Source organism: Ostreococcus tauri, assembly GCF_000214015.3.
Source record: "Ostreococcus tauri WGS project CAID00000000 data, contig chromosome 11, whole genome shotgun sequence".
Taxonomy (NCBI): domain Eukaryota; kingdom Viridiplantae; phylum Chlorophyta; class Mamiellophyceae; order Mamiellales; family Bathycoccaceae; genus Ostreococcus; species Ostreococcus tauri.
This window is the reverse complement of record NC_014436.2, coordinates 403366-426118: the sequence shown is the minus strand read 5'-3', so window position 1 is coordinate 426118 and position 22753 is coordinate 403366. Positions and strand designations below refer to the sequence as shown.

Sequence of the window (22753 nt, the reverse complement as noted above, 5' to 3'; positions counted from 1 at the left end):
ATGATAAACAGTCAACTGCTTATTCGTCATGACAAATCTCTATTTTTCATCACCTTCGCTCTCGTCCTTTGACAACTCCCGACCCTTCATCCTGAGTAGTAACGAGTTGCCCATCACACCGAGCGAAGAGAACCCCATGATTGCGCCCGCGACGGAGGGCGTGAGGGACAAGCCGTATGCGGGCAAAAGTGCACCGGCGGCGATAGGTATGCCGACCAGATTGTACCCGAACGCCCACCCTAAGTTTTGCTTGATCTTATTCAACGTTGCTCTGCTCAGATCGATCGCATCGCTCACTTGTGGAAGTCTGTCACCGAGCAAGACGATGGAGGCCACTTCACTCGCCGCGCCAACGCCGCTCGCCATGGCGATCCCTACATCTGCCTGCGCCAGTGCCGCGGCGTCATTGATGCCATCACCGACCATGGCGACGCGCTTACCCTCACGTTGGAATTCTTCCACTAACTCAGCCTTACCAGCCGGCTTCACACCACCGAAGATGAATCTCTCGTCGATGCCCACCAACTTTCCGACGGCTTGCGCTGTTTCGAGTCGATCACCCGAGATCATGATGGTCTGAATGTTCTTATCATGAAGGCGTTTGATCGTATCCATCGCGTCCTTGCGAATCTCATCCTCCATCTCCAGTACTCCCACGATTTTGCCGTCGATACCGACGAACACCGGCGTGCGCCCTGGGTTATCGTTGGAGTTGAGTAGCTCGGCTGGCACGTCTTGGTGCTTCTCATCCTCCACAAAGGCTTTCGTTCCTACGGAGACCAACCTCTTATTCACCATAGCCTTCGCTCCCGCACCTGGGACTTGAATGAACGTTCCTTCCTCGACGTCGTACCTTTGTAATCCACCCTTGTCGGCAGCATCACTTATCGCCAAAGCTAAAGGATGGCGGCAGTTTCTCTCAACCGCTCCAGCAAGCGCGATAATTTCGTCGTCGTTAAAGCCCGCCACCGCTCGCGTATCCGTCAACACTGGCTTCCCAATTGTCAGCGTGCCGGTCTTATCGAAAATGACAGTGTCCAAAGAGCTCGCTTTCTCTAAAATATCTCCCCCACGAATCAGGAGGCCGTGGCGAGCGCCCACGCTAGTGCCGACGAGTACCGCTGTCGGTGTCGCCAATCCGAGGGCACACGGACACGCTACGACGAGAACAGACGCCGTCATTTGAAGAGCAATTAATATCGGAGCGTTAGCGGCCGTGGCTGCGGTCGCAAGCACGCTCGGAAATAGCTTCGTGCCCACTGTGCTCCAAAATGTGAAGGTGACTGCGCTCGCCGCCATCACTCCGTAAACAAATTTCCCTGAGACTTGATCCGCAAGTCGTTGTACCGGCGCTTCGCGTTGCTGTGCAGATTCAACCATGCGAACGATACCGGCAACTTGTGTTTCGTCTCCCGAAGACACGACTTCAATCGTGAGTACACCGTCGCAGTTGACCGTTCCTGCGGAGACGGAGTCTCCCATCGATTTCGGCCGCGGGATGGGCTCACCCGTGATGGCGGCCTCATCTACGGTGCTACATCCGCTCACAACGGTACCATCGATGGGAATTCGATCTCCCGGTAACACGATAATTTTGTCCTTGGGACCGATCACAGAAGTCGGAACGGTACGATAGTATGGTTGGTCGCTGTCCGCCGAACCAGTCGTCGATACCAAGCGTGCAGTCTCCGGCACCAGGTTCAAAAGCGCAGACATATCACTCGTCGCCTGAAGCTTGGCTCGTTCTTCGACTGCACGCCCGAGTAGTACAAACGCGAGCAACATAACGGGCTCTTCGAAGAATGTTGGCCAACCCAACGAGGGAAGCAACATTGCTGCTGTACTCATGGAAAACGACGCAATCGCTCCAAGCGAAACAAGCGTATTCATGTTCGGACCGCCTCTTCGTAAGCTTTGCCAACCGTCAACCAAAATCTGTCGACCAGGTCCAGCCATCGCAAAGATCGAAAGCGTAATGTGCACCGGATTGCTGTGTAAGACTCTGAGCCACGGCGCGCTGGAGTGGAAAAAGTGCGAAAGATGTCCCAACAAGCATGCGCTTGCGAGCGCCCAGGCGACGATCACGCGCTGAGTACTCTCTTTGATTCGTTTCAATCGCTCTTCTCGCTTAATTCTCGCGGCTTCCGCTCCCGTAACGCCCGCGACCGCGACACCGCCGGCGTCTCGAAGCGACGTCGGGAATCCAGCGGCGGTGACAAGGGCTGCCAACTTTGTACCGACCAGCTTAGCGGCTTCTTTGATCGCGTTTTCAAAGTCACTACCCGCGACTTGGGGCACGTCCAAGGTAACTCGCACCACCGCGGACTCATTCGCTAAGTTCACCGACGCCGTACGAACGTCGCCGTGTCCCTCTAATATTTTCCGCACTCGAGCGGCGCAGCTCCCGCAGTGCATTCCGTGCACGTCCAACATCACCACCTCTTCCAACGTCAGTTCACCACGTCCACTCACTCCGACGTAATTGGATTTATCGTGATCGAAACTCGAGGATCCACCGCCTTCGCCACCGTAACCGTCCCCGCCATTCGCACCAGACCCGCCGTCTCCAGATAACGCGAGCGCGCGTCCCGCTCGCCCACTCGCCACCGCCGCCGCGCCTACCATCGCCCACCGCGTTCGCCGATCCGGCCGATCACCATCCTCGCGCTCACACCCACCCCTAGTCGCCCCACATCGCGCGCATCTCGACCCATTCGTCGCTCTCGCGCGCATTCGAGCCAGCGGGTGAAACCGAAGCTCGCGCGTAGACGCGGAGCGCGCGTCGCCTCGCGTCTCCGCGCGCGCACCCGACGACTCCGCGCTCGACGACCCTACGGACCGTAACGTAGACACCACCGTCACCGATCGCGTCGTCGACGACGACGTCGCGCGCGCGTGCGCTCTCAGAGAGCTCGCCTCGCGTTCGATTGAGCCTCGAGCGAACGCGCTCTTTTCGGGCGCTCGACGACGACGTGCGTCGACGCGCGACGCGCTCGCGTTCACGGCGACGCGCATGATGCGTGCGTTGTCGATCGGTCGAACGCTCGATCGCGCGCGACGATGACTGCGGCGCGGGGTGTTCGCGCGCGAGAATCACTTCGTTTCAGGGCGCGTTTGCGTCGCGGCGCTACTACTACAATCTATTCGCCATCGCTGTCGGTGTAATCTCCGAGGAGCCCGGCGAGACCGTTCTCATTCGACGATTTCTCGACCTCGCTCGGTTTCTTCTCAATCGGCTCCTTGATCCGAGCCTTGACGAGCGTCGGCTTCTTCTTCACCACCGCCACGACGGGTTTCGGCGGCTCTTGCGCGGGTGGCGCGTTCTCCACCTCGCGCACCGTCGCGCTCGTCCCTCGCTGTAACGACTTAAATTTCTCCAACTCATCGTTCTCTTCCCTCTTCCGCTTCAACTCCGCCGCTCGGCGTTCGTTTTCCACCTCGTCCAGGAACTCCACCTCATCCGCGTCCAGCGGTCGATTCTTCCCAACCTTCATGCTCGCCCACTTCTCCTGAAACTCCTGCTCTTTGTGTTCCTCACGCTCGGCTAGGATTTGATACAGTGGCTTCCCCGTCTCTCTCCCTTTGTCTCCGCCGCCTCGTTCGCTCTCTCGCATCGTCATCAATTCACTCTCGGTGATGAACTTGCGCTGCACCGCCGCTCGAGCGCTCTCGCTCGTCTCGCCCCCGGTCGTCGACGGAAACACGCTCGCGGTGTCTCGTCCCAGAACCTTCTCCCGATCGAACGTTCGCTCCTCGTCGCGCGCTCGGATCATCGGCACCGAGGTCGCGTCATCGCGCGGTCGCGTCGTCGACATGCCGCGCCGCACTCTGGGACGCTTTTACATTCATTCATGTCCGACGACGACGACGGTGATGCCAACGCCGGGGCGACGACGACGACGACGACGACGACGACGAAAAAGCTCGGGAAGAAGGAACGGATGAAACGTCGAGCGAAAGAGCTCGTCGCGCAGGGCGTGGACGAGGACGAGGCGCGAAAACGATGTGGACTCAACCCACTGCCGAAACCAAAGGCGGCCGACGGAGTGACGACGACGAGAGGGAGCGAGGGAGGAGGGAGGGATCGCGGAGGGACGACGAGCGGGGAGCGAGGACCGTCGCCGGCGTTATTGACGGCGAACATACGAAACGCGCGAACGTTGAGAGAGTTGTACGGGTTGCGGGACAAACACGCGGGTCGGTTGAACCACATTCACGCGAGCGCGATGTGGACGAGCATTGGGAGGTTTGTTTCGGTGGGGGAGGGGGAGTTAAGGGCGCACGAGGAGGCGCACGAGCGATTGGTTCGACAGACGATCGAGCGCGTGGGCGACCGGGGGTGGAAGATGGGGGCGAGGGAGTTGGCGAACGTCGCGCACGGGGCGGCGAAATGCGGACGCGGGTCGACGGACGCGACTTTGATGGAGACTCTGGCGAGGGCGATCGAGGGCGAGCTTGAGCGGTGTAACGCGCAAGAGTTGGCCAATATCGCGTGGGCGTTCGCCAAGGCTGAGCACGCGGACGAGCGTCTGTTTTTGGCCTTGGAGAAGATGGCGTCGACGAAGGCGGAGCAATTCAATCCGCAAGAGTTGACAAATATGACATGGGCGTTCGCCACCGTGGGTCAGGGCAACGCCCGATTGTTCAAGGCTCTATCGCGGTGCGTAGAGCGTCGCGCGGAAGATTTTAGCACGCAAGGGCTCTCCAACACGGCCTGGGCGTTCGCGAAATCTGGTTATGTTGACGCCGGTTTGTTCCGAGCACTGTCACAGTCGGCGCAGCAACGCCTTGATGGTTTCAACGCTCAAGACTTTTCGAATCTCGTCTGGGCGTTCGCAAAGGCGAGCCAATACGACGCAAAATTGTTCACGACGCTGGCGGCGCACGCGGATCGGCATCTGAGCACTCTCAGCACACAAGGGCTGACGAATGCGGTGTGGGCCTTTGCCAAAGCCGGGCACTTGGACGACGCACTCTTCACCGCTTTCGCGAAATCCATCGAGCGACGGATGTCCACAGGAGCAAGCGATTTTAATTCACAAGACATGGCAAACACTGCATGGGCATTCGCCAAGGCTTGTCACCTGGACGACAATCTGTTCACTGCTCTGGCTCGACTGGCCGAGACATGTCTCGATGATTTCAACACACAAGATCTCGTGAACACAACTTGGGCGTTCGCTAAGCTGGGCAAATACGACGAAAAACTGTTTATTGCGGCGCGAAAGTCCATCTTAAACAATCGACTGGATGATCTGGATGCCCCAAACACGGCTAACATCGCTTGGTCGTTTGACAAGGCGAGTCAGCTTGATAAGCGCTTGTTCGATGCCCTCGCGCGCACAGCAGAGGTACGAGCGGATGAGTTCAGTGCGGTTGATTTGGCCAATGTCGCCTGGACGTTTGCAAACACTGGGCAGGTCAACGACAACTTATTTACCGCGCTGGCTCGGAGTGTCGAACGACTAATGGAAGAGTTCAGCGATGAAGAGCTCGACAATTTGGAGTGGGCTTTTGCAAAAGCGGGGCAACAAAGTGTCGTTGAACATCTCAAAATGCAGCGACAAGGTTCGGATGAGATCGACTATTCATCACACAATGTTGATGTGTCAAAATGTGGTAAAATTATAATTGCTGGCGGTGGTATTGGTGGTGCCGCGGCTGCCGTTGCGCTTCAAAGGAAAGGTTTTGACGTGATCGTGTTGGAGTCAGATAAAAGCTTCGACGCGCGTGCACAGGGCTACGGTCTGACAGTTCAAGCGCAAGATGCTATCAAAGCGATGGGGGTTGATATTTCGCACGATGATGCACCCTCCACGTCGCATTACACGTTTTCACCAGACGGGAGCATCATAGGCTTTTTTGGTGAGGCCTTCGGCGCTAAGAGTAAAGATCGTCGAGAATGCCAAAATTCTGGGCGATTCATTCATATTCCTCGACAAGTGCTTCGCAAAAGGTTGATTGAGGCTGTCAAACCGGGTGCGATACGTTGGAACAGCAGACTCGAGAGTTTTACGTCTCGAGAGAACGATAATTCGGTCTCGGTGGCACTGACAGATGGCACAGAGATTGAGGGAGCCCTTTTGGTAGGATCCGACGGAATTTTCTCGTCCGTTCGTCGCCAACTGAACCTTTCCGCGGATCGACTTAATTACGTCGGTCTCTGCGTCGTTCTTGGCATCATCGACGAACAGGTCATGAAGGTACCGCTCGCGCATCGGCGTATTTTTGAAACCGTTGATGGAACCACGCGACTGTACGCAATGCCCTTTACCACTACATCAACGATGTGGCAATTGTCATTTCCGTGCTCCGAAGAAACTGCTCGAAAGTATACCAAAGATGCGGCGAGTCTGAAGAAGGAAATCACGCGCCGCTGCGGGGATTGGCATGACCCAGTTCCGCAAATGTTGAAGAACACTCCTTTGGATTGCATGTCGGGCTATCCTGTTTACGACCGAGAGTTGCTCGAGCCGACGATTTTGCGTCCAGAAGGACAGGAAAGTCGTAGAGTCACGTTGATTGGAGATGCTGCTCACCCGATGACGCCTTTCAAAGCACAGGGTGCGAACCAGGCGATGAGTGACGCCGTGCTTCTTGCCGATTGTTTAGTCGAGGGAGTGCACAAATACGGTCCGAACGCTGGGTTCGAATTCGCTCTGCCAATTTTCGAGCAAAAGATGCTGAGCAGATCCTCCAGAATGGTGGTTGGATCACGCGAAAAGGCTAAGGAGATGCACAGTGCTCTGGCGCTCCAGCCCGCGCGCAAAGGACAGCGTGAAGCTGACTTTGATCAGCAGACAACGATTCGCGTACTCAAGGAAAAGAGAATAGGTGCACAGAATGGCAGTGATCCACGAGGCCTCGACGCGATTGTCGAAGCCGAGGGTATCAACAGTCCGAACAGCGTCGCTTCGGTGGGTACCAAAATCGTCTTTGAGGAGGACAACATTGACGACGACGAGCTGACACAGGGAAAGAAGCGCAAAGCCGAGAAGAAGGAGAAGAAGGAGAAGAAGGAGAAGAAGGAGAAGAAGGAGAAGAAAGAGAAGAAGGAGAAGAAGGAGAAGAGAATCAAGCTCTAGACTGCTATACTAAATGTAAAATTAATTCTTCGCCACCGTACCGGTCGCCTAGGAGTTGAAAGCGTTAATCTTCAAAGCCGTCTTCATCGGCCTCGTCCTCGGCCAAACGGAGCTGTTCATGATAGTATTCAGACTCTTTGAGGGACACGCGCTGCGCTCGCCCTAAGATGAGGCGTATGGCGTCTCTACCATCATCCGCTGGAATTCGTACCACCTCTGGCATGATTCCGTTTGTCGCGAACTCTCGGCGAATGATGTCGTCACTCGAATTCAACGGCGTGGCGTCGATGATGATTTCACTGCCAGTCGTCATCAAATCAGCGGTCTCCGTTATAAAATTCGCCAGACGAGTGTGATCCCAGCCGTGTAAATCTTGCGCCAACCACACCGAGCGCACGTCCGGGCGGTAACCGGCGCGCTCCAAACGATCCTCCAAGTCGCCGTACTCGACGCTTTCTCCCGTGACATCCACCGGTACTCGTCTGTGCGAGCACCCTCGAGACGGTTTCGCCATGACACTCTTCATCACCGCCGCCGTCTTCGCGTGCACGTCTCCGTCCGCGCACTCAAAAATCGCCGTCCCGCTCGGAAACGGCAACCGAAACGCCCTCGTATCCGCTCCAGCCGTGATCACCACGACCTGTCTCGCGATCCCATGCGTTTCCGTACCCTTCTCGTACGCGTTCATCATCGCGCTCAGGCGTCTGAACGCCAACACGTCCATCGCGTGCGCCGCCTCCGCGCTCGTCGTCGCCTCATCCGTCCAATCCTCCGCCCACCCCTCCACCAACGCGTTCGCGTACACGTCCTCATCCCCCCCCTCGATCCGTCGTCGCACCGCGCACATCGCTCTGCGCCACCCCCCCTCGCCCGCGTCGCCGTTCGTCCGTTCCATCGCGCGTCCGTCGCCGTCGACGCATCCCACCGACACGCGCGTCCTCGACGCGCTCCACCGTCTCGTCGTCCTCGACGCCCGCGTCGCGGTCCCACCGCGCGCGCGCGCGGTCGAGGGCGTCGCCGAAGCGTCCCTTCGCCCTTTCCCGGACCACGGTCGCGTCGCCATCGCGCGCGTCGCGCTGTCGTCGCCATCACCCGCGCGATGGTCATCGTCCAGGGTTCATCGACGCCGATGCCGACGACGACGGGAGAGCGACGCGCGCGCGGGACCGCGGGACGCGCGCGCGGGGAGATGGTCCTTCGCGCGGTCGCGCCGGCGCCGACGACGGGCGCGCGCGTGGACGCGCGCGCGAGGCGCTCGCGGCGGATGCCGATGGCGATGACGATGACGATGACGATGATAACGACGACGACGACGACGACGACGATGACATCGCCGGGCGCGGTCGGTGGACGGACGACGGGACGGCGCGGACGCGTCGGTGGAATGATGCCGCGCGCGGTGCGGGATCGCTCGACGGAGGGCTACGCGGACGCGGCGACGGCGGTGAACGAGGGGTTGCGATTGTTTGCGGGGAAGGAGTACGAAGGGGCGACGCGGGCGTTCGGCGCGGCGCTCACGATGTCGCCGTCGGAGGACGAGGCGAGGGCGGCGAGGTATAATCGAGCGTGTGGGTTCGTCAAGCTGAACGAGTACGACGCGGCGAGGGACGATCTCATCGCCGCGGTGAACGAGCATAACTTGAAATTTAAGGTGCTCATGGATGACCCAGACCTGGACGCGTTTCGGTCGACGACGCAGTACGGCGAGGTCGCCGCCGCGGTCAAGGGAGGACAGGGGTCGAACACCATGGTGAATCTTCGTGCGGAGGCGCAGGAGCCGTTCAGGTTCTTCAAGCTGTATCTGTTCGGGGGTCTCGCCGCGGGCGCGGGGCTCGGGCTGTTCATCATTGGCACGCGCCTCGTCAAGGCGTTACAGGGAGGAGAGGGGGCGCCGGATTTGACGGAAACCGTGACAAACTTAGGAATCAACACCGCGGGATTGATCGCGTTCACACTTTTGCTTCGCGGTGAGCTCAAGGGACGCGAACAAATCATCAAGAAGGTTGAACGCGAGGAGGAGTTGGGACGACTGGGCGTGACGCTCGGTGACGGGGAAAAGAGCGTGTTGTTCTCTCGATTGCGAGGGTCTTATCGCGTCTTCGTCGTCGCGGGGAGCGAAGAACACATCAATAAAACGTTGGCGAGTCTGGAGAAGTATAAGGAGAAGCTGACGAAGAGCAAGGTTGTCGTCTTGCCAGTGAGCATGGATAAGACGGATGCGGAACGGGGAGACTTGCCTTTCGGCCAGAGAAGTCGACGGTCTAAGGCTTCCAAGACGACCGAAATGACGGCCGCCGCCGCCGCGGCGCTTCTCGGTGATGACAAAAAGCTTAAGCTTACGCCAGTTGACGTCGGAGCGTGGCAGAAGTGGATCATTAACCAAGTTGAACTGTCCGGTTTCGACCCGACTGCGCGCGACGTTTTCTTTGGCGTGGCAAAGAACGGAACGATTTGGAAATCCGGCGCCGGGATCCCGAACTGGGCGAAGATGTTTGAAGAGTTACCGGATGAAGATTCCCTTCAAGGCAAGGTCACTGGCGTTTGATCGACGGACTTTTAATACAAACAGTACCATGGTAGTCGCAGGCAAAAGTCTCACGCGCTCGCCACTCAAAATGAGAAGAGAGAGAAGAGAGAAAGCATCGGGAACGGAAATAATCCTAGCGGTGGAGGCGTCGACGGAGGCGACGGCGTCGGTGGTGGCGATGGGATGGATCCGTCCGTCGGCGACCACTCGTACACGCGCGAATCGGTAGCTAAGCCGATGAACCCCTCACTCGCAGCGACGTGAAAATATACGCCATATTTCCTAGCCAACGCGCATCCATCTCCCCAGCTCACAATTCCAACTTGTTTCGAATTCACTGACAAAGGACCACCACTGTCGCCCTGACACGAGTCGATGCCTCCCTCCACGTAACCCGCGCAAATGTGGCTGGGCAAAATATCTGCAGGGTTGTATGAACCAGCCGAAGTGCACTGAGCGCGTGATACAATCGGTACGTCGCCTTCGATAAGTTGGGAGCTAAGTCTACCATCCTCTCGCGTTCCCCATCCGACGATTTTCCCCATGATTTGCCCCTCTGCGACGACGTCGGACGGATCCCACGACAGAGTGACTGGCACATACATTTGAACATCGACCGGTGATGCGAGGGTGAGGACGGCGACGTCATTGTCAAAGCTAGAGCCATCAAACTGCGGATGACCATTAATTTGCGTCACGTATGACGTTACGCCTGCATAGACATCTTCCTGAGCGCCCAATCTGACATGAACCGCGGAGTAGTCATCAACGTTTGACACGCCTGCGTCGTCAAAAAAACAGTGCGCAGCTGACAGTACGTGCGTATCAGTGATTAGCGTTCCGCCGCAACGGAAATATTCGTTCCCTCCTTGCACCATAAATATGGCAACAGCGTGTGAGTACTTCGTAATATCGGCGGGGACTTGTCCTCCTATGATTCGAGCTGCAACATTTCCGAAATCTTCTTGATAGCGAGCCTCCGGCGCTCTGCGTTCGCCAACAAGCGGTGTGTCCTCGCGGGCGCGGACGTCCTGCGCGGACACTGCGCTCACTAAGCACGCGACAACGAATACGAACAGCATCGTCGAAATGCACATGATCGCGGGAAGACGACGTGTAGTGAGGCGAGTGCTCGCACGAGGTAGACCAAACATGTGGATTCCAAACTTCCGTTGTTGACAAATAAGTACTACAAACCTCCTCCTAACTCGGCCATTTTGCTGGACCACGTTGCAAACGTGTGAGACAAATTCTGAAATGCCTTGGCTTGCACGCTCGGATTCTCACGCCGCGCGGCTGCTTTGGCCTCCTGTTCCTTGAGGATGTCAGGAACCATTGTTTCCATGGACTCAAGAATGACGGCGAAGGACGGTCGATCCGATGCGTTCTGCTGCCAGCACATTTCAATGATGGCCGCGAGGCCCGCGTGCGTGTCCTCGGGAATGTTAGGTCGGAGACCTTGATCGGCGACGGCCGTCGCTATTTGTATCGCGGTGGAATTATGTGGCTGGTACGGCTCGATTCCAGTCACCAGTTCGTGCAGCAATACTCCGTACGAGAAAACATCGGCTCGATTGTCGTAGTGCTCGCTTCGAATCACCTCAGGAGCCATGTAAATGTATGTCCCCGTCTCACCCGTCAACTCCTCACCGTTCGCGGCGACGAAGCGCGACAGACCAAAATCTGCCACCATCGCTCGACCATCCGCCGCCACGAACACGTTGCTCGGCTTCAGGTCCCTGTGCATCACACTAGGCGTTCGACTCTCTAAATACGCGAAAGCGCGCGCCACATCCATACCAACGTCGAGTCTTTCGCTTAACGAGCGCTTCTGTCTCCCACTTTCGTGTAACCACGCCTTGAGAGTTCCTCCCGCCGCGTGCTCGACGACGACGTCGCACCTCGACTCGCTCAGCGCCGCGCCGTAAAATGCCAACACGTTCGGATGTCTCACTCGAGCCATGATCGCGCACTCCCGAGCGAACGCGCGCTTCGCCAACGTCGTCTTCAGCGCCTCGATGCGTTTCACGACCACTCGAGCGCCGCGCCATCGGGCGAGAAACGCTTCGCCCGAGGAGCCTTTACCGAGCGAGCGCTCAAACGAACACGACGCCTCGACGTCGATGAGCCAGTCCTCATCGCGGGCGCGTCGTCTGAGATCGTCGAGCTCTTCCCAAGTACCCTCTTTTTCCACGGTGTCGTCGCGCATGACGACGACGCGTCGAGAGGTGCGGCGCGAGGAATCCAAATGTCTAGGCGCTAACGTTACACAACAAGGCACGCTCTATTTCTTCGCGTCGAGTTTCTTCGCCTCTCGCTTTCGCTTCGCCGCGGCCGCCTTGGCGAGTTTTTCCTCTCTTTTCTTCATTTCGTGCGCCGCCTTGGCGCTGTCGCTGTGCTCGGGAGCGACGTTGTTCGCTCGCGCGCGAACGTGGCGCATGAGCCAAGCCTCGGTGACACGCAGCGCCGAGGGATGATCCTTATACTCGTCCATCTCTCTGAGCGCGCTCAGGCGTGCGGCCTCGGTGGCGAGTTCACCCTTGTTTGGAACGACTATGTGTGTGACGTTGGACGTCACTCGAGACATCACCGTTGCGCCGAGCTCCTTGAGCCGCTGTTCCACGTGCGCTCGGGAGCGAAACTGTTCGTATGCTCCGCTACGCACGACGGCGACGCATTCGAGAGGGAAAGGTTCGAGTGGCTTCGCAGATTTCTTTGCCGGGATAGTTCGAAAGCTCTTCCAAAGCTCTTGCTGACGACGAATCGTGTCCACGTCCCCATCGAGGGCGGAGATGACCTCCGCCTTGACCTTGACTTCGTCGTCACCCGCCTGTTCGTCTTCGCTGTCGATGACGACAATGACGTCCGATGTCTTCTGTTTCTTCTCCGCGACGCCGCCATTTTTGAAGTAAAAGTCTATCCGCTTCACGTCGTATTTCAGATCCACCAAGTCAAGGAAGTGCTTGTTCACCAACTTCTCTCGTTCGTTCTCGGTGCTCGCATTCACCGTCGGCGTAATCCTCTTTGGCTTCAAGAATTTTATAAACTCTCGAAGCTCTGTGTAGCTGGAGTGCTCCGAGTAAGGAACGGCGTACGTGCGCGTTCGACCTTCATTCTCGATCCATGGTTCGACGCGGAACTCCCCATCCTTTTCCATGCTTTTCCTGTAGCTCCACCCCGTGGGAGAAAAGGCCACGACGGCGCCCCACCGTGGTGCCTCGTTTTTGATGATGTCCATCATCGCCCGATGATTCGATCCCTTGCCGAGACCGCACACGCGCACGCGGCACCTCGCCGCCTCCTCCGGGTTGTCGTCCTCGCACACGAACAGGTCATCCCGCCACCACTCGCTCAGCACGAGCGATCTCTTCCGTCTCGAGGTGACGCTCGCTCGCGTGCGCGCGCCCTGGCACACCGCGCGAATCGCTCGCTCCTTTCCCACCGAGTACGACCCGCACAGAAACAACGTTCTCGGCTCCCGTTTCGATTCCTCCTCCGCAATCTTACGCATTGCCTCCAACACAACGTCCTGATCCGGGAACGTCCACTTCTTCTCGCAGTACGTCGTATCCAGATGCACCTCGTCCGGCCCCCCGTCGACGCACCGCGCCAGACATCGCGCCAAGTGTACGTCCTCTCGCACCCGTCTCGCCGCCCTAAAATCCCCGGTGTGCAACAGCGTCTCATTCGTCCGCACGTTCCTAAAGAACACCAAACACGCCCCCGGACAGTGATTCGCATCGATGAACGTCACCTCGATCTCCGTGTCCCCTAAAATCGTCGTCTCTCCCACCTCCAACGCCTCGACGCGCGACGCCCGCACGCCGAGCACCTCGATCACTAATCTCGCCGTGATTTTCGAGCAATAAATCTTCGGCGCGCGCCCATCGATCGCGCTCGACGCATCGACGCCATCGCCCGTCGTCGTCGCCCTCGTCGTCGTCTCGGCGCGTCCGTACGAGGACGTTAATCCGCAGTAATGATCGGCGTGAAAGTGCGTCAGCACGCGCGCGACGTCATCGGGGGATTGAAAGTTGAACCCGTCCACGACGACGCCCGCGAACGCGGGCGCGCGCAGACGTTTAATCGCCCCGCACTGCGACGCCATCGCGCGCGCGCGCGCGTGCGCGAGGGCGCGCGCGTGTGTGCGGGACGGACGACAGAACGCGACGCCCGTGGACGATGCGGGCGCGTGGGACGTCCGCGACGACGACGACGACGACGCGAACGTCGATCGATAGGTCGAGGAGATGGCGACGGTGCGGCGCGCTTCGGGCGTCGACGCGGGACGACGACGGGCGCGACGCGACGGCGCGCGAGAGCGATGCCGAGGCGTTCGAGGAGATGGTCGTCCTGCACGAGAGCGAGGCGGTGGTGATCGTGAATAAACCGCGAGGGATGAGCTTTCACAGTGAGTTCGCTCCGGGGGCGCTGGCGAGGCTTCGGACGCAGATGGGGGAGAGGACGGCGGTGATGTCGGTGCATCGCTTGGACAAGCCGACGAGCGGGATTTTGGTCTTCGCGAAGAACGCGCGCGCGCGAGACGCGCTGAGTAAGGCTTTCGAGGAGAGGGAAATTGTGAAGTATTACGTCGGGATGTCGAACAGAAAGCCTCGGAAGAAGATGGGCACGGTGCGAGGCGACATGACGCGCTCGAGAAGAAAGGCTTGGATGCTGACGTCGACGACGGAATCGCCGGCGGAGACAAAGTTCGTGAGTTTTGGCGCGCGCGGGATGGGAGAACGAGCGTTGAGAATGTTTGTGTTCAGACCGATGACGGGAAAGACGCATCAGCTTCGCGTGGCGGCGAAATCTTTGGGTAGTCCTCTTCTGGGCGACGACACGTACGGCGGCGAGCGAGACGTGGATAGGACCTACTTACACGCGTGTGCGATTCGGATCCCAAAGAGCGTGCTCGGGGAGACGATTCAGATTATTTGCAGTCCGATAGGTACGGGCGATGAGTGGGACCCGGCGGCTTTCGATCGGTACTTTCCAGAGTCGCTCGCGAATGACTTCGGTGCTTGGTTTGACGACCAACCGCTCCTGCGATCGACTGTCGATGGTGACGCAAATGAACAATGACTAGCTCTAGGTTGCAATAGACTATAAATTCAGCTATGATGTGGGACACCGACGATGACGTCGTCCCGTATGCCGCTCTGTGCGGGCATTTTAAAAATGGAAACTTCGTAGTTGTTTTCGCGCGCAAACGCGCCTCGATCAGTTTCAATCGCTGTCTTCGCCAAACGCGGCAGACGAGCGAGTGGTTCGTTTGCATCGGTGGGATCGACACCTTGGTGTCCACTCCAATCCGCCAGAGCCGCGGCGTTCATGTACGATTCAAAATCAAAACCAGCGGCTCGCATGAGTCTCGATCTCGGACGCTCGATTGAGTTTGGTTTCTCGATGGAGATCAAATCGTTTCTCATGCGATTCAAGCTTCGCATGCCGCCCTTCTGCACCTTCCCCACGCAGCATGGCGCGATTATGAATGGAATCCGACGCTCTATGGCTTGATCCATCACAAAATCGGTCGCTTCGCCGCACACGTGAAGCGCGAGCGCCACGTCGGCGTCGTCGAGCGTCGTCTCGCTCTCTTCGATGAGACCGACGCGCGCCGAGACGTTCGTCATCCCACTCTCCGCTATGCGTCGATTCAAAATATCGATACTCACAGGATTCAAATCGATGCCAACGAATTTAAGTTGGGGAAAGAGCGCCGCGCACGCCATCACGACGCTTCCCGTGCCGCATCCAAAATCCACGACTGTTCGCACGTCTCTCCCGCTCGCCACCAACGATCGCAGGTGCGTCGCGAACGTCGCCACCTGATTCCGTTTTCTCAACCCTCTGGCCTCCCCACCCTTCGCGTTCTTATCGAGCGGATCCGCCTCGCTCGGCACGCGCGTCCAATCCACCGCCTCCGCCTTCGTCTTCGTCGCCGTCTCCGTCCCCGCGCGCGCCAAGAACGCGCGCGCCAATCCCTCCACCTCCCGTCGCATCGCCAGCTTATTCCGCGCTCGATTCCGCTTCCTATGTTCGCGCTGTCGCCGCCGTCGCGCCTCCGTCTCCTCTCTCGCGCGCGCGTCGTCCACGTTCGTCGCCGTCGTCGCCGTCGACGCCTCGCTCGAATCCTCCCTCGATCGTTCATCCCTCGTCGTCATCGCTCGCACCGCGCGTCGCGGACGACGACCGCGCGGCGACGTCGCGCACGTCCTCGCCCGTCGCCACGCGCGCGCGCGCGCGGTCCAGCGCGTCGCGGTCGTCGTCGTCGTCCGACGCATGGCCGCGTCGCGAAGTCCGACACAGTGCGACGCGGATCGATCGCGATGGGCGACGCCGACGCCCCCAGGGCGCCCGCGACGGCGAGAGGGGGGACCGCGGTCCCGTCATTCGTCCTCGACGCGATCTACGGGAAGAAACCGAGCGCGAGCGCGAGCGCGAGGGCGCGCGAGGGCGACGAGACGAGCGAGACGACGAGTAAGTCGGAGGCGTACGACGCGTCGCTTCGCTCGTGGTGGCGCACGTACAGCGAACGGAAGAACGATGAGGATGAAGAACACGTCGCGGATTCGTTGCTGTACGATTACAGACATCTGCCGAGGACGACGCCGGCGCCGAATTACTCGGAGGACCGGTTGAAGCCGGCGGAGCCGGACCCGAGAAGGACGGGACGAGGCGAGGGTGAGAAATAGGGAATGGGACGAATGTTACAGTGCGCCGCGACGGTACTTTTAGTTAGAATGATTGATGTGTGATGATGAATAAATTTTGTGTGTCGGACCGACGCAGTGACGGAGTTTTTGAAACTCACGGCCACGAGGCGCCCGCCATTACGGCCTCGACGTCGCGGACATCGCGAGGGACGTTCGTCCACGACTCGCACCCGGTCTCGGTTATGAGAATATTGTCCTCGAGACGAACGCCGCCCATGGATCTGCACGCGTTGACACGCTCGGGGACGAAATACTGCTTGATGTCAGATTCAGGCGCCATGGCTCTGTCGAGTAGAAGGTTGATGAAGTAGCACCCGGGCTCCACCGTCATCACGTTACCCGCTTTCAACGTTGCGGCGGTGCGACAATTCTTCAGACCAGGTTCTGTGCTTCGTTCGGGCGCTCCTGGGAGTCCGTATCCACCGACGTCGTGCGTGTCGATGCCGAGATGGTGACCCAAACCGTGCGGCATGAACGTGGCGCTGACTCTCTTCGTCATCATCTCCTCAATGTCTCCGACGAGAAATCCGCCGTCGACGAGAGCGCGGAGAATATGTCTCTCGGCGAGTCGTTGCATGTCGAGCCACGCAACGCCGGCTTTGAGAGCCGAGATAACGGCTTTGTGCGCGGCGAGAACGCCTTCGTAGATGATTCTTGCGTCCTCTGTAAATTTGCCTCCCGCAGGCACCGTCGTGGTGATGTCGCTCGCGTAGCAGGCGTATTCCGCACCCATATCCATCAAAACTAGATCCTTGTCCTTGATCTGCGTCGCATTCGGTGCACCGGCGTGGCCGTAGTGAAGCACCGCGCCGTTGGCGCCTGCGGCGCAGATGGGCGTGTACGCCTCGAGTCGCATACCTCCCTTACTATAGCACACGTGCTTGAACAACGACTCGAGCTGGTACTCCATCATCCCGGGTTTGATCGACTTGATCACCTCGACGTGCGCCATGGAGGCAATCTTGTTCGCGTACTTCAAAACCTCTTGCTCGCGCGGCGTCTTCACCGTGCGCAGCTCTGTGAGCGCGTTGAACAGCGCGTCGCTCGTGTCGAGCTTATCCCCGACGGCCGCGCTCAAGCTCGAACCTAACCCACTCGTCGCGTCCCCGCTGTCCGTGTTGGTTCCGTGCAGCGCGTACACGCGCTTCTGTCGCTTCAAAAAATCTTCAAACTCATCCGTATACATGACGCGTTCGCACATGTACCGCTCGCCGAACGATTCCGCGCTCTCAATCGTCCCCATCCAGATCGCGTACTCCTCGGGAAGTCTCGGAATGAACAGCGTGGCCTCTCCCGTGGCCAAATCTATCGCCCCCGCGCAGTCACCCTCCTCGACGCCGAACGCCCAGTGAAAGTACGACTCCTGCCGGAACAGCGGTTCGTTATCCGTCGCGTCTCTCCGCCGTTGTTTCCCCCCCGCGAGCGCGAGCGCGCCCTCGACGTACCCCCGCGACCGCATCTCCCGCACCGCCCGCGCGCGGTTCTCCGCGTGCAGCGCGCGGTGCACGCGCAGCGTCCCCGGTCCTCGCTCGAACGTCGCCGACGACGTCATGACCGTCGTCCACCGCCGCCTCGCTCGCGCCCGCGCGCGCGCCCGCGGCCCGACCGCGCGCGCGCCGTCCACCGCCGACGTCGACGACGACCCGCGCGCGCGCATCCGTCGCGCGCGAGCGCGCGCGTGTGCCGACGCGTCGTCGATGGCCATCGAACATCGACCAGCGGCATCGTCGGACGCGTCGAGGACGATGCCTCGTCCCGCGCGCGGCGCCACCGCGCGCGCGGTGCGCGTCGTCTTCCTCGCCACCGTCGTCGCGCTCGCGCGAGGGACGTCGGCGACGCGCGCGCGCGGGACGTGGGCGACGGAGACGTACACGCTCGTCCCGGGCGCTCGAGCGATCGATCGACGGGTGCGATTCGGTGCGTCGCACGCGTACGACGTGCGGGACCTCGACCCGAGGACGTCGTACGAGGTCAAGGTGTCGCACCGAGCGACGGACGCGGGGGCGCTGGAGGTGCGGGCGGAGGCGTACGGGGGGGGGCGCTGGTCGCGCTTCGGCGCGGCGAGCGGCGGGCGACGGACAGAGCTGAGACGTGCGCTTTTGAGCGTCGAGAAGACGATCCTGAGCGCGAAAACGCTCGGGAACGGGGTGACGCGAGCGAGGGTGACGGTGCGCGCGGAGCGCGAGGGGGTGTATTGGCGGGGCGAGGCGGCGGCGCCGAGCGAGCTGACGTACGACATCGAGGTCCGGCGCCTGTTCGCGAGCGGGCGATTCGGAGAGATTCCCGCGGAGGCGGTTCCTATGATTTGTCTGTGCGTCGTGTTAATCGGGATCGCGTTCGCGGCGTCGGATTCTGTCTCGCGAAAGTTCGTATGGAACGCGTACGATAGACTGGCGGAGGAGCGGGCCCGAGCGACATCCGAGGCGCACGCGCGAGGCGAGACAAATCTCCAGAGAACGTGGACGGAGACGCTCCCGGTCCCGTCGGACACGCTCGAAGCGTCGTGAAGCGTCGTGAGACGACGGCGCCGAGCGCTAAATTCCTACCTACTACATGTAAATACAATACGTCGCCAATACGCCAGCTATTTCGACTGCTCCGCGTCCCGACGCATCCCTCGAACCTCCTCCATCATCGCCTCGACGTCGCCCGGGCGTTGTCCGTTCACACCGACCACGGGATCACCGAACGAAGCGACGTCGACCTCCGGCTCTCCCAGACACACACTCGCCCAGTGAAATTTCGCGTACGTCCGTCGCAACTTGGTGAGCGTCACCACCAACGCCTTCCCTCCGCCCGTACTCTCCTCTAGCTCCCAATACGAATCATCCTTCACGATTCGCCTCGTCAATTCGCCCTCGAGCAACGTCTTCCCCTTGACCACGGCGTGAATGGACTTTGTGGAGATTTCGACGAGGCAGTCTCGCGCGCGCGTCGACGCCTCCACCCGGAACGCGACGACGATCTCTCGCTCGTCCTGCGTCCAAGAGTACCGATCCGTGACGCCTCCACACGACGCGGCGCTGAGTGAGACCACGCCCGAGGACGCGCTCGACGTTCCTAAGTTCCCGCTCTCCGCCATGCGCGCCAGTTCGAGCTTGAGACGAATCTGCTCGGCGTCGAACCGCTCGTCATCTTTTCTCCGCTCCGTGGTTCGTCGACGACGATCGAGGACGTACCAGTACGCGAGAGAACCGACGAGGACGGTCGCGAGGGCGATAGCGACGCGCGAGCGGTCCTCGGGACGGGACATCCCCTGTTGACGCGTCTGTGTGGGGCGCGGCATTTCAAACGAGCGCGAGGCGTTCGCCTAACTGTTTGAAGACAAGATGAGTTGGACGCATGTCAAAGGTGACGGACGACGTCTACGGCGCGACGCGAGATGATTGTGATTCGACGGATCTTTTGGTTCGATGGTGGTGTTAAATGAACACCATGTTTGGTTTTTGCGCCTCGCGAAGCGAGAGCGTTTTTTGATTTTTTGAATTCTACGCGTCGGTGAGAGGTTAAATGAATATTTAACCGCCGAAGCCGTAGAGGGTGCGGCCTTGGCGCTTGAGCGCGTAGACGACATCCATGGCGGTGACCGTCTTTCTGCGAGCGTGCTCGGTGTAGGTCACGGCATCACGGATGACGTTCTCGAGGAACACCTTGAGGACGCCTCGGGTCTCTTCGTAGATGAGACCGGAGATGCGCTTGACACCACCACGGCGAGCCAAGCGTCGGATCGCCGGCTTCGTGATGCCTTGAATGTTGTCGCGAAGGACCTTGCGGTGACGCTTGGCGCCGCCCTTTCCGAGACCCTTACCACCTTTACCACGGCCAGACATTGTTGTTTTCGAACGTGTCGATTAGTGACGACCTGCGCGCGCGGTCGGGGCCACGGACGCGGGCGCCGGTGAGTTCGCGGTGAGTTGAAAATACTCCGTGCGAGTCACGACCCATGAAATTATAGGGGTAAAAAGTTCATTTCACACAATCATTGATGCGTTGATTGTTTCTAAATGGCACACAATGAGTCATGAACCACAATGCGTGGATTTAAAAACAATCAAGTGATGCATGCACGTGAAAAATGGGCATTTCAAGTAAATAGAGAGTAATGACTCGTGTATGACCCCCTGCTTTCGAACTCACCGACTCACCGGCGCGCGCGGTGAAACGCTCGATTCGATCGCACGGCGTCGTCACAACTCGACAGTCAATATGGCCCGTACGAAGCAAACTGCCCGTAAGTCCACCGGTGGCAAGGCCCCGCGCAAGCAACTCGCCACCAAGGCGGCCCGCAAGTCCGCCCCGGCGACCGGCGGCGTCAAGAAGCCGCACAGGTACCGCCCGGGTACCGTTGCGCTCCGTGAGATCCGCAAGTACCAAAAGTCCACCGAACTTTTGATCCGCAAGCTCCCGTTCCAACGCCTTGTCCGAGAAATCGCGCAAGACTTCAAGACGGACTTGCGATTCCAATCCTCCGCGGTCCTCGCGCTCCAAGAAGCGTCCGAAGCGTACCTCGTTGGCTTGTTCGAAGACACCAACTTGTGCGCGATCCACGCCAAGCGTGTCACGATCATGCCGAAGGACGTGCAACTCGCCCGCCGCATCCGCGGTGAGCGCGCTTAAATTAACCACCATCAGAGTGTTAATTTAGTAGCGATAAAAAAAAAACAAGCGAAGGCTTCGGTCGGCGCAAAAAAACCAAATATGGTGTTCATTTAACACCACCACTTCCGAAAAAGATCTCTTCCTCGTCCACCCCTCGACCTAAATAAACCTCGATAACAAATTTCTATATCATTCACTAAGTCAATCGAACACGCGCTCTCCCGTGCTCATCGCCAACCACGTCGTCGCGCCCAAGGCGTAGACAAACGCGGTTACGTACAAAACGGCGCTCCAGTTCCCGCCCGTCGCCTCCAAGACAGCGCCGGTGGCGTACGTTCCGACCATTCCGGCGATGCTTCCCGCGGTGTTCGCCATCCCGTGTAACACACCAGCGTACTTGGGACCGATCTCTTGGAAGTTCACCAGAAAGCCGGCTTGTGAGAACGACATGCACCCGCACGCGACGGTGAGCGTCGCAACGGCGCGCGCCGCCGTCATGTTCGCGCCGTTCACAGCCAAGACTAGCAAACACAGCGACGGTCCGATGAAACCGACGCCTTGAATAAATTTACGCGTACGAGTCGTCGTCCAGCCGCGAATATTGATCAAGTTATCCGCCAAAGTTCCCGCGACAATGCCGCTCGCCGCCATGGTGGCCCACGGGAGAGCGCTGAACCACGCCGCGGTGCGAAGATTTACGCCGATGACCTGCTTGAAATAGAGCGGCATCCACGCTAACAATATGAAAATACCCCAGTTGTTCACAAAGTTGGCGATGATGCACGCCCACGTCGGGGCCTTGGACAGCAAAAGTTTGAACGGAGGCGTGCCCCGAGTCGAGCGGTCCACGCGTTCCGCTTCCGTGAGCGCGCCTCCCGGGAAGTCAACGATGTGACGCAGCTCGTCCGCTCCGACCATCTTACATTGTTTTGGATAAGTCGTCGCGGCGAGTTGCCAGATGATAGCCCAAACGAGGCCGAGCACACCGAAGACGACGAACGGGCCCGGAACGCCCGCGCGCGCCAGGAGCACGGGCGCGGCGAGTAATCCGATCATCGAGCCGCTCTGGAAACCGCCCATGGACACCGCCACCGCGCGCGAGCGCTCGGCTCTCGGGACCCATCGAGATATGATGTTATTCATGCACGGAAGCGCCACGCCCTCGCCCAACCCCATCGTCGCTCTCGTCACGAGAAGCGGCGCCAGACTCTCCGCCGACGCCGCGAACGGCGTGAAAAGCGTCGCGAGCGACCAGATCGCGATCCCACCCCCGAGAACAACCTTCCCACCGTACGTATCCGCCAACCATCCCCCGACGAGCGGGGTCAGGGCGTACCCCCACAAGAACGAGCTCTGCACCAACCCCACGGCGCGTTCGCCCCAGCCGTTCGCCGCCGCGAGCGGAACGCTCGCCACCGACATGATCACCCGATCCGCGTTACACAACATCAACGCGAACGCGACCAAACCGACGACGACGAAACGATACCCCGTCTTCCCTCCCACGTCCACGCCCTTCGACCCATCCGTCGCGTCCGCCGCCGTCCGCGTCCGCGTCCGCGCGTCGTCCCGCGACCCGTCCCACGCCCATCGTCCCGCGCCCATCGTCCTGCGCGCCATCGTCCGGCGCGCCATCGCGTCGACGCCACCGTCCACGCCCTCGTTCGCGCGCCACGGCCGTCGACGCGCGCTCGTCGCGAACGCGCCCGTCGTCGTCGCGCGCGCGCCCGTCGTTCCACATCTCTCACGCGTCCGTCGCGCCCGTCGCGTCGTCCGCACCGCCGTCGACGCCCGCGACGCGCGCGTCGTCGTCGGCCGGGTCG

At 59.7% G+C, this 22753-nt stretch overlaps 17 protein-coding genes across 17 annotated transcripts; 6 read left to right on the top strand and 11 right to left on the bottom strand.

Annotated features, from left to right (window-relative positions):
* Window positions 1-39: 39 nt before the first annotated feature.
* OT_ostta11g02300 (P-type ATPase, phosphorylation site) lies at window positions 40-2625 on the bottom strand (the record flags this gene model as incomplete). The annotated part of the gene is made up of 1 exon (XM_003082002.1): window positions 40-2625. The coding sequence occupies one exon, from the start codon at window positions 2623-2625 to the stop codon at window positions 40-42; it is 2586 nt and encodes an 861-aa protein (XP_003082050.1).
* Window positions 2626-3140: 515 nt separating this feature from the next.
* On the bottom strand, window positions 3141-3815 carry OT_ostta11g02290 (NEFA-interacting nuclear protein NIP30,N-terminal; the record flags this gene model as incomplete). The annotated part of the gene is made up of 1 exon (XM_003082001.1): window positions 3141-3815. The coding sequence occupies one exon, from the start codon at window positions 3813-3815 to the stop codon at window positions 3141-3143; it is 675 nt and encodes a 224-aa protein (XP_003082049.1).
* Window positions 3816-3851: 36 nt separating this feature from the next.
* Window positions 3852-7085, top strand: OT_ostta11g02280 (Monooxygenase, FAD-binding; the record flags this gene model as incomplete). The annotated part of the gene is made up of 1 exon (XM_003082000.1): window positions 3852-7085. One exon carries the CDS (start codon window positions 3852-3854, stop codon window positions 7083-7085), a length of 3234 nt encoding a protein of 1077 aa, XP_003082048.1.
* Window positions 7086-7149: 64 nt separating this feature from the next.
* On the bottom strand, window positions 7150-8148 carry OT_ostta11g02270 (Leucine carboxyl methyltransferase; the record flags this gene model as incomplete). Its single annotated transcript, XM_003081999.2, has 1 exon — window positions 7150-8148. The coding sequence occupies one exon, from the start codon at window positions 8146-8148 to the stop codon at window positions 7150-7152; it is 999 nt and encodes a 332-aa protein (XP_003082047.2).
* A 207-nt stretch (window positions 8149-8355) lies between these two features.
* Window positions 8356-9630, top strand: OT_ostta11g02260 (Tetratricopeptide-like helical; the record flags this gene model as incomplete). The annotated part of the gene is made up of 1 exon (XM_003081998.2): window positions 8356-9630. The coding sequence occupies one exon, from the start codon at window positions 8356-8358 to the stop codon at window positions 9628-9630; it is 1275 nt and encodes a 424-aa protein (XP_003082046.2).
* Window positions 9631-9695: 65 nt separating this feature from the next.
* OT_ostta11g02250 (Peptidase S1, trypsin family, active site) lies at window positions 9696-10709 on the bottom strand (the record flags this gene model as incomplete). Its single annotated transcript, XM_022983034.1, has 1 exon — window positions 9696-10709. The coding sequence occupies one exon, from the start codon at window positions 10707-10709 to the stop codon at window positions 9696-9698; it is 1014 nt and encodes a 337-aa protein (XP_022839967.1).
* Window positions 10710-10801: 92 nt separating this feature from the next.
* Window positions 10802-11821, bottom strand: OT_ostta11g02240 (Serine/threonine-protein kinase, active site; the record flags this gene model as incomplete). Its single annotated transcript, XM_022983033.1, has 1 exon — window positions 10802-11821. One exon carries the CDS (start codon window positions 11819-11821, stop codon window positions 10802-10804), a length of 1020 nt encoding a protein of 339 aa, XP_022839966.1.
* A 75-nt stretch (window positions 11822-11896) lies between these two features.
* On the bottom strand, window positions 11897-13720 carry OT_ostta11g02230 (DNA repair metallo-beta-lactamase; the record flags this gene model as incomplete). The annotated part of the gene is made up of 1 exon (XM_003081996.1): window positions 11897-13720. One exon carries the CDS (start codon window positions 13718-13720, stop codon window positions 11897-11899), a length of 1824 nt encoding a protein of 607 aa, XP_003082044.1.
* A 74-nt stretch (window positions 13721-13794) lies between these two features.
* On the top strand, window positions 13795-14697 carry OT_ostta11g02220 (Pseudouridine synthase, RluC/RluD, conserved site; the record flags this gene model as incomplete). The annotated part of the gene is made up of 1 exon (XM_003081995.1): window positions 13795-14697. The coding sequence occupies one exon, from the start codon at window positions 13795-13797 to the stop codon at window positions 14695-14697; it is 903 nt and encodes a 300-aa protein (XP_003082043.1).
* A 29-nt stretch (window positions 14698-14726) lies between these two features.
* Window positions 14727-15779, bottom strand: OT_ostta11g02210 (Methyltransferase domain; the record flags this gene model as incomplete). The annotated part of the gene is made up of 1 exon (XM_022983032.1): window positions 14727-15779. The coding sequence occupies one exon, from the start codon at window positions 15777-15779 to the stop codon at window positions 14727-14729; it is 1053 nt and encodes a 350-aa protein (XP_022839965.1).
* A 165-nt stretch (window positions 15780-15944) lies between these two features.
* Window positions 15945-16310, top strand: OT_ostta11g02200 (unnamed product; the record flags this gene model as incomplete). Its single annotated transcript, XM_003081993.2, has 1 exon — window positions 15945-16310. The coding sequence occupies one exon, from the start codon at window positions 15945-15947 to the stop codon at window positions 16308-16310; it is 366 nt and encodes a 121-aa protein (XP_003082041.2).
* A 115-nt stretch (window positions 16311-16425) lies between these two features.
* Window positions 16426-17883, bottom strand: OT_ostta11g02190 (Aminopeptidase P N-terminal domain; the record flags this gene model as incomplete). Its single annotated transcript, XM_003081992.1, has 1 exon — window positions 16426-17883. The coding sequence occupies one exon, from the start codon at window positions 17881-17883 to the stop codon at window positions 16426-16428; it is 1458 nt and encodes a 485-aa protein (XP_003082040.1).
* A 145-nt stretch (window positions 17884-18028) lies between these two features.
* Window positions 18029-18838, top strand: OT_ostta11g02180 (unnamed product; the record flags this gene model as incomplete). Its single annotated transcript, XM_003081991.2, has 1 exon — window positions 18029-18838. One exon carries the CDS (start codon window positions 18029-18031, stop codon window positions 18836-18838), a length of 810 nt encoding a protein of 269 aa, XP_003082039.2.
* Window positions 18839-18915: 77 nt separating this feature from the next.
* On the bottom strand, window positions 18916-19617 carry OT_ostta11g02170 (HSP20-like chaperone; the record flags this gene model as incomplete). Its single annotated transcript, XM_003081990.2, has 1 exon — window positions 18916-19617. One exon carries the CDS (start codon window positions 19615-19617, stop codon window positions 18916-18918), a length of 702 nt encoding a protein of 233 aa, XP_003082038.2.
* Window positions 19618-19849: 232 nt separating this feature from the next.
* OT_ostta11g02160 (Histone H4) lies at window positions 19850-20161 on the bottom strand (the record flags this gene model as incomplete). Its single annotated transcript, XM_022983030.1, has 1 exon — window positions 19850-20161. One exon carries the CDS (start codon window positions 20159-20161, stop codon window positions 19850-19852), a length of 312 nt encoding a protein of 103 aa, XP_022839964.1.
* A 376-nt stretch (window positions 20162-20537) lies between these two features.
* OT_ostta11g02150 (Histone core) lies at window positions 20538-20948 on the top strand (the record flags this gene model as incomplete). The annotated part of the gene is made up of 1 exon (XM_003081988.2): window positions 20538-20948. The coding sequence occupies one exon, from the start codon at window positions 20538-20540 to the stop codon at window positions 20946-20948; it is 411 nt and encodes a 136-aa protein (XP_003082036.2).
* Window positions 20949-21131: 183 nt separating this feature from the next.
* OT_ostta11g02140 (Major facilitator superfamily domain, general substrate transporter) lies at window positions 21132-22550 on the bottom strand (the record flags this gene model as incomplete). Its single annotated transcript, XM_022983029.1, has 1 exon — window positions 21132-22550. The coding sequence occupies one exon, from the start codon at window positions 22548-22550 to the stop codon at window positions 21132-21134; it is 1419 nt and encodes a 472-aa protein (XP_022839963.1).
* Window positions 22551-22753: the final 203 nt, after the last annotated feature.